The 9,030-nt window shown below is 36.2% G+C and overlaps 1 protein-coding gene across 1 annotated transcript in view; it reads right to left on the bottom strand.

The window, feature by feature from the left end:
* The window catches only part of OPRM1 (opioid receptor mu 1), a 57,697-nt gene extending 48,904 nt beyond the window's left edge, over window positions 1–8,793 (bottom strand). Inside the window, exon 1 of the mRNA XM_059401315.1 lies at window positions 8,501–8,793. Coding sequence (XP_059257298.1) covers window positions 8,501–8,793 — 293 coding nt within the window. The remainder of the gene's footprint in view (window positions 1–8,500) is intronic.
* Window positions 8,794–9,030: the final 237 nt, after the last annotated feature.

The following is a 9,030-nucleotide window of genomic DNA, read 5'->3' as shown; positions in this document are numbered from 1 at the left end:
AATCAGAGAAAGGCAATTATCATACAATCTTTGGGTCTCTGTGATGTAAGGAATTTGAAAGGCAGGGTGGGGGGTCGTAGGGGTAAGGGAGGGGAAAATGAAACAATATGGAACCAGGAGGGAGACAAGTCATGAGAGATTCTTAATCTCAGGAAACAAACTAAGGGTTGCCGGAGGGGAGAGGGATGGGAGGGATAAGATGGCTTGGGGATGGACACTGAGGAGGTTATGTACTATGGTGAGTGCTATGAATTGTTTAAGACTGATGATTCACAGACCTGTACCTCTGAAACAAATAATAATTATATGTTAATAAAAAAAATTAAAAAGAAAAGATGTATATTGCTAGTCCAACAGCCTCCATTTGAAGTCTCCTTGTTGAGGAGCCCTTAAGAAGGTTATTTCCAAGTGTCTCTGTTGAGAGACCTCCATATCAGGAGTTCTGGAAAAAACTTCTCCCCTCTCTTACCCCATACTTTCCCATTCCTATTCTTTTGCCTCTCCCTCCCTCTGGTCCGTGGGTAAATAAAATGTGTTTTGGGGGGCCCTCTGTACAAAAAGATGATGGCCTTCTTCCCCACTCTGTCGCATCTATACTCATACATGTAACCTGGTGTCTTCTGTTGGGAAAAATTGAAGAGTGGGAAGCTGACACCTTTTTCCTGTTTCATGTCTTGCTTATACTCTCACAATGAGTGAATAAAGTCTTGACTATTGCTTTCGGTTAGTCTCATTGTATTAACTGACAAGCACAAAACTGACAGCTCAGCATTTTCTCTCTCTAGTAGACTCCATCTGAGCTTATTTAGAATCCAAAGGGTGAGAGGGAATGAAACCAAGGTTATTTAATTTGGTAGATCATTACTTTTTTCTCGATATAGTACAGCTACAAAAATGATGGAGAAACAGTCCTTGAAGTTGCCATAGGAATTCTTACTACTAGAAGGGACTCCAAGATTTTTAGTTTAATTCTCACATTTTGTAGGTGAGGAGAATGAGGCACAGAACAATTTGAAGTTGAATCTCAGTTGGCACTTAGGGTTCTGAGCTAAAGCCACTTTTTTTGTTTTTATTCCATGTAACCTTTCCATTCTAAATGTCTATCTTGGTTCAAGGACCCTCAGCCTGAAGAATTTGTGGAGAAAGAAAGTGGCCTGAAGCGACACAGATGGCTAAGGGAAAGGAGGTCCTCAAACAAACTCATTATAAAATGTTTCTTATACATGACATTTCTTGTATCTGATGTTTCAGCTCACTTTGAGGATGCTGAAATTTTCTTGATCCCAGTTTCTATAAGAACTCTTATAGTTATTATACAACTTGGAATCTGTGGAGAAGGAAGGGGTGGTAGTTTTTGTCTTCTGATAATTTGTTAGAAGGCACAGAGGTTTTATTTCTTTTCCATATAAGAGACCCTACTGCCACCATCCTCTTGAACTCAAGAAGTAATCTGGACACCACACATGACTGTTGTCATAAAGCAAAAATGTACTAAGAAAGACTTCCCTGAATCCTGAGGCAGGAAAACAAATAAAAGGAAAAGCTTCACTCATGAACTCTCTTCATTGTTCAAATTTGGGTTACTTTCAAATTTTTCTTAAGAACTTTTTAATTATTAAGAAAAACCTAGGGGCACCTGGGTGGCTCAGTGGGTTAAACCTCTGCCTTTGGCTCAAGTCATGATCTCAGGGTCCTGGGATTGAGCCCCGCATCAGGCTCTCTGCTCAGAGGGAAGCCTGCTTCCTGCCCCCACCCTGATTCCCGCCCACCCCCCCGCCCCCACCCTGCTCTCTTTGCCTGTCTCTGCCTACCTGTGATCTCTGTCTGTCAAATAAATAAATAAATACAATCTTAAAAAAATAGAAAAACCTATATTCTATAGGTTTTATAAAGACTGTTTATTAGTAAAATTTTACCTATATTCTATAGGTTTTATAAAGATTGTTTATTAGTAAAATTTTACTGTGCCAAAATGTTGTAACCCATTATAAAATAGCAGGAATTGGTGTGAAGGCAAATCATTTTGGAAAGCAACTGTAGGGAATAGAAGTGGGACCAGAAGTGGGGGAGTAGGAAAGTGAAGCAAGAAAGAAGGAAAAGAATTTTCTTGAAATGGACACAATGTGGAACACAAATTCTAATGTGCCTTGTGGTCTGCGTCTTAGAACTGAATAGAAGGAAGCTTAGGTGACATTCATCCACAGTCTCTCATTTCCCCAGTCAGGGGTTGTTTCATGGGGTGGCAACTCCCTCACACTTTCTGATCAGTTGTATCACAATGGTTTTTGTGGAGGGTGGTGGAATCGGAGAACTTCCAGAGCCAAAGGCAAGGGGTGTAGATGTAGCTAGGGTAGAGAATTAACAAGTTGTATCTTGGCAAAACTGTCATACCGATCACTGAAGTAAAAGGTGAGTCAAACTAGTCAAACTAGTCATACAAATCACTGAAGTAAAAGGTGAGCTTCAGGATGAGAGGTGAGATACAACAAGTGTCTGAAACATTATGAAAACCATTGTTTTACAATATGACCTGAGGGTGCTCTAGAAATTCCTTGAAGGTACCTTGAGGACAGCAGTGGAGTGTAGGATGGGGGTAGCAGTTGAGCAGTATTGTGTGGCCGCAGCATGTGATTAATACTGAATAGTTCTTTTGATCTCTTTTATGTATTGGCCTACAAGTTCTTGAAGTAAGTGTCTAGGTCTATAAACAAATTTGGAGACTACGGTCATAAATCATTATTTTAGTTCATATAAGTTAAATTTTATGAAGGTTAAAGATAGGAAATTCTCATATTTTAACATTTCGCATGTTTAGTCTTGGTATTTACCATTAACGTATTTTAAAATGTCACATTGTTTTACATTATTTATGGAAACCAAAATAATTTTATTTCAACTAATACCTAAAGTGGAATAATGGAAGAAGTAACATTTTCAACTTTAATATGTAAAAAGTTCTCTAAGATATTCAAAATCTGGAAGTAAGTGTTGTTAGCATTTATTACTTGAATGACATTTTGAAGTAGTCAGAAACCAATTATTTTTATTTCCTTCTTGGAATAGAGAAATTATAAGTAGGTTATATTTATGAACAGATTTACTTACTGCAGCAGTTGCCAGAAATTTTTTTCCCCAAATATTGGATGTAAGTATTAATGAAAATATTAGTTCAAGAAAACACTTGCAAAGAAATCTTTACAATGATTTTTAACAAAGATTTACAGATAAGTTAAAAGTATTAAGCAGGGCTAGTTCCTTGACATCTTGTTTCTATCATTGATCTGTTAGAACTAGAATAATTCTGGGAAAATGGTGAAATTATGTCTAAATTAACATTAATGTAAAATATAAATTTTAATATGTAAAGTTCAAAGAACATGTTTAAAAGATTATATTTTGGGGCATCTGTGTGGCTCAGTGGGTTAAAGTCTCTGCCTTTGGCTCAGGTCATGATCCCAGGGTACTGGGATTAAGCCCTGCATCGGGCTCTCTGCTCCTCAGGGAGCCTGCTTCCCCCTCTTTCCCTCTGCCTGCCTCTCTGCCTACTTGTGATCTCTGTCAAATAAATAAATAAAATCTTAAAAAAAAAAAAGAAAAAAAGATTATATTTTGTTGTGGAAAAACATATCAGAAATAAAAGTTTAAAAATATTCATGTGAATAATAACCACCAAATTTGCATTAATAATAGTCTCTGGGGAAGCAGTATTATAGGAGAAAAAAGGAAGTTTCTTATACATATATTACATATATATATAATGTAATTTATAAATGATACATTATTATAGATATATAATTATGTATTATATAATATATAGCCATACATAATTATGAATTACATATTGTATAATATATACAAATAATAGATATTATTATATATAATATATATTACTAGAAGTATATATAATTATTATAATTATATATAATTTTTAAAGGTGAAGAATCTTCTATTACTCTCTATACATTCTTTTATGTTGGAAATATTGCATAAAATATAAGATAGCTCATTCTTTCAAGAAGGAAAGACGAGAAGGAAAAGAAATGGATTGATAACACTATGTGAATGACAGTCATAGCATTCATTTGAGGAAATGAAAAGTAACTTTTGTTTTCGGGACACACAGAAGAAAACTGTTCCAACAGAATTAGCACCTGTGTGGGAAACAGCAGTTAAAGTTGAAATTGTAATAGATGATACTAGAAGCTCTCCATTGTGAAGTAAAAGGAATACAATTAAATTCTTATGTTTTCATGTAAACCATTACGTCAAAGACAGATTTTCTTTTTTCCCTTTGAATCTAACCTCTAACTAGGATATTTTACAGTTTTAAAAAAAAGAAAGTGAGGGGTGCCTGGGTGGCTCAGTGTGTTAAGCTTCTGCCTTCAGCTCAGGTCATGATCTCAGGGTCCTGGGATTGGGCCCCACATCAGGCGCTCTGCTCAGCAGGGAGCCTGCTTCCCCCTCTCTCTCTGCTTGCCTCTCCGCCTACTTGTGATCGCTCTCTCTGTCAAATAAAAAAAAAATCTTTAGAAAAAGAGAGTGAGCTTTATTGGTATTTGAGCTTTCTAAATAAAAAACTTTTATTTTATAAAAATTACTAGTGATCATATTCAGGGACATAAGCACTGAAATTAATTCATATGTATATATGTATTTGTAGATAGATGTATATATATAAATACAACATATGTAAACTTACATAAAGTATTGTTATTCCTTATTTTCCCAGCAACTTATATATGAAGTAAAAAAGCTTGTAGTTTTGTTCCAATCAGGCATGACTGATCACTTCATAGTTTAAACCTAAATCAAATATTAAGTATATAGAACAAGTGTTTTAAAATGAGAAATACTTTTTAGTGAAAGAAAAATGACAATAAAATCTTTCATATATTTAAATGCTCTGCTCTGATAACTAGTCATATTGAGAATTCATCTAGTCATACTAAGAAATAATCTGAAAAATGAAGACAATATTGGGCACTCTTCATTGGTAATTTATTGGGAAAGATGGTTTACATAGCTCATAAAGATCTAATGGTTTCCAACCCTTTACTTTTTAAAAATAGTGTGTGCATAGGCCATATTCATGACTATATGAACAAATTTTTGGAAGAATATATCACAAAATAAATACATGTGTGACAATATCAGTTTTTAAATTTAAGGTTAATTCTATACTTGGGTCAAGGGTTCTCACAAAGTGAAGCATGCTGGTTGCTATAACTTTGTGTACTATTTTGGTTAATTTAAAAAAAATTCCATTTCTTTAAAAAATTTGACTTTTAAGTAATCTTCACTCTTAACGTGAGGCTTGAACTCACAATCTCAAGATTAAGAGTTGTGTGCTCCACTCTCTGAGTCAGTGAGGTGCCCTAGTAAACAGTCTTGACAATAATAAAGTATCATCCCATTTGAAATAATTGCTAAATTTTATAATATTTTATCTCCATTTCTTTAGAATCTATGGTAATTTTTATAATAATTATATTATTATTAATATATTATTATTAATATATTATTATGTTATTATAATAATATTACCTTGCAAGTAATTTTTTTTAAACTGAAAAAGTTCCCATGTGGTGAGTAGTTTTAATATTTTTATCATTTAACATCTGGATTTTAAATCTTTGGATCATGTGATAGTATCTATTTTCCTCCCTTATGTTCCTTAGCATAGCACAGTGTAAGAATTCTACTTAAGTTAATACTATTTAATAATGTTGTTGATGACGGTATGGTGATGGTGGAGTTGAGACATAGAGCAAAAAAAGTATGAATCATGGCATCTGTATTGACGGTTACTTTTGTTGTTGTTTTGGTTGCTATAGTCATCTGAGACTCATAATTCATTTGATGTATTAAAACATTCTAATAAATATCACCTTGATCTGGATAGAAGACTGTAACGTGACAGTTAACTGCACTTGACCATTCAAAAGTATTTGTTGAATTTTAAATAATATCAGGAAGTAAGCATTTCACCTCAATAAGATGTAGCATTATAGTCATCTTTTTAACAGGGACAATAATATCTCTGAACTATTATTTTGTAGTGAAAACACTACAACCTGGAGATAGTCCAGTTAAATATTCTAAGCTAAATAAACACATTTTATTCAATCCCCAAATGTTTTCTTCACTACTTTTGGTCACTAAATTGTCCATTTTTCTGTTTTACTGTCATATTCCCAGAGGGTTACTTAACTATAGAATTAAACACCCAACTTGTCATAGCTGGATATTTGGGGTGACCTTTCAAATCCTACTGCATTTTGTTCCAACTTTCGGTAAAGAGAAGTAAAGCAATAGTGTCATGTTGTTACTAAGATGCAACGTCCCTATGCTTCTCCAAGTCATCAAGAGGTCAGAGGTAATGCCTTTAAAAGAAAATCAACCAGCAATCACTTAAACACTGAAATAAGACCAATCTTCTTATTTCACAGCCAGTTGCTGCTTTATTTCACAGCCAGTTGTGGCTCACTCTTTATAGAAAAGCATAAGCTAGAGGGGAGAAAAATAAGGAAGGACAATACCAGGAGAAGCAATAAAAGTGAATAAAGGGTTATGTTGCAGACAGCAGGATTTCTACCTTGGTAATCTCTCTTCATCATTTATTCTCCAGGATTCCAGACATAAATTTGGGGTACTTTATTATTTCCACATTATTACTGCTAATCAAATTTACTTTGCAATATTTTAGTTGAATTAACTCAAATCATGATTTACCACTCTAATAACAAGAAAATTATATTGGCTAAGGTAGATATTATATTGAACTAATACAGTGTTACTGAACTAATGAACTACTGTCCTTGAAGAAATCATTAATACTTTCTGTGCCTCAGTTTACTCATCTACCATAGGTTAAACTCTAGGTTCCCTTCTAGCCCTATCAGCTTATGATTCTATGAATATTCTTAGGACAAATGAGAAACATATTTTCTCTTCATTAGGCAGGCCTTTAATTATGATTTTTATTAAAAATGTAAGTATGACTGGGTTTTTAGCTTTGATAGGAGTCTTTGTATTACATTATACATGGTAAATATTTAAAAAAATAAATTCTATTGATTTCCTTTCTGCATTTTCCCTTCTGTTGTTAGCCTTCTTCTCAATAGATGGTGCTCTTTTCGCAGAGACACTATTTATCTTATTCCTCATCAAAAGATTAGAGAAATTAGTTTTATTCTTTAACAATCATTAATTAAGGCAATCAGACATACAAGAAATAATCGATTACAAACAACTCGCAGAACTTGATCATGAAAGCATAATAGGAAAAATGAATGTTAAATGATTAAGGAATTCCATTAAAACCTGCAGTACTTGCTGAGTAGATGAAAAATATTGCAACTAAGTATGAAATTGCCATGTTCTCTACATACATATAACCCCAAGTAGGAAGAACATCTCAAATTAGAAATCATTTTAAAGTGTTAAAATATTTATCTACCTTAACATAAATGCATATATAGTATTCCATTATTATCATTAGGACTTTAATATGCACACCAACACTAACACAGTTAATATAGAAAGCTTGCACACTCTTTGCCAAATAAACCTGGAGCATCTAGGTAAACAGAAAATGGGCCATAAAGTCTTGAAATAATTTCACGGATAAAGACAGATTTTCCTCCCAGAGCAACCACTGTAACTTCCTATAGTTTTAATCCAGAATTATGCACTTTTGGTCACTTCTAATTGGCTTCCACTTTCAGAGGATGTGGAAAACAGACATGCTCTGTATTTCTCCCGAAACACACTGTCTATTCCCAATTCAGTTTGTGACTCCCCTAGCAGACCTGGCAGCTGCCAACTGCAAAATGGTCTAGGCAACACAACTGTCACATTTGTTACTACAAAGCAACACTATTTACTGCAGAGAGACACCAGAAAAACTTTCTCACTGAGTGTGTCCTCAGGATAGAAGGAACCGTGGGGTAAGGACAAGTGTGACAAGTGAATGGGGGTGGTGGTGTGGTGCAGTAAAGTACAGGTAAGCCAGCAGGGATAGGAAAGTTGCCAAGGTTCATGTCTGTAAAGAACTGAGAAGGAGATTGGTCTCCTCACCAGGAAACCTAACTAGAATTCCTCTTCCATTATTCACAAATTACTGTTTCCACAGCTCCTGTGGAAGGGACTGTGGGATTCTGTGCCCAAGAACCCTCTTGGCTCAGTGTAAGTGAGCTCTAAGACAAAGTATATATATATATATATTCATTCCCCACCCCCACCCAGAGCTTTACATCTTCTACCAAGGCAACTTCTCTGCTACTGAAATTTTTGATTTCTTTAACAGTGGAAGGAAAAATCGAAAAGTGGATTTTTGCACTCACAATAACCACTCTATTATTCATCGTCACCCCCTTATTCTCCTTTGTTTACCTCCCTTCTCTCATCCTCCCGCCAAACACTGCCTGGGGGGTCAGGTGTCCCTTTATGCCCTATTAGCTGCTGAAGTCTCTGGTGGGAGTCCTGGCGCCTTCCTTACCTGACAATCACATACATGACCAGGAAGTTTCCGAAGAGACCCACCACGCACACGATGGAGTAGAGTGCCATGATGGTGATGGCCGTGATCATGGAAGGACTGCCGGTCGGAGGGCACGAGCTGTCGCTCCCGCCCAGCGCCGTGCGGTTCGGACCGCATGGTTCGGACAGATTGCCATCTAGGTGGGAGAAGTTGACCCAGGAGCTGGGACTAGGTGCCGGGGAGCAACTTGAAGAGTGCGTATAGGAATCTGTGCAGTTGCTGGCGTTGGTGGGGACGGTGCTGCTGTCCATGGTGCTGACGGCTGGCTGGGACCTCGCTATGAGCTAAACCCGAGCACCCAGACTTTTCCAGGTTCCACGCGTCTCGGCCGCTTCCTCTAGCCGCTGCCACAGTTCCTGCTATTTCTTACAGAGATCAGCCCTGGAGCAGCCAGAGAGGAGCGTCAGGTAGAATGGGAGAGGGGGGATCTGACATTATCCACTGCTTGTAGCCTCCTTCCGCCTTAGTAGTAGAGACACATCCTCAAC

The sequence above is a fragment of the Mustela nigripes genome, chromosome 5 (assembly GCF_022355385.1).
Source record: "Mustela nigripes isolate SB6536 chromosome 5, MUSNIG.SB6536, whole genome shotgun sequence".
NCBI classification, from domain to species: Eukaryota; Metazoa; Chordata; class Mammalia; order Carnivora; family Mustelidae; genus Mustela; species Mustela nigripes.
The sequence above is the reverse complement of the archived record's forward strand: the minus strand, read 5'-3'. Positions and strand labels throughout refer to the sequence as shown.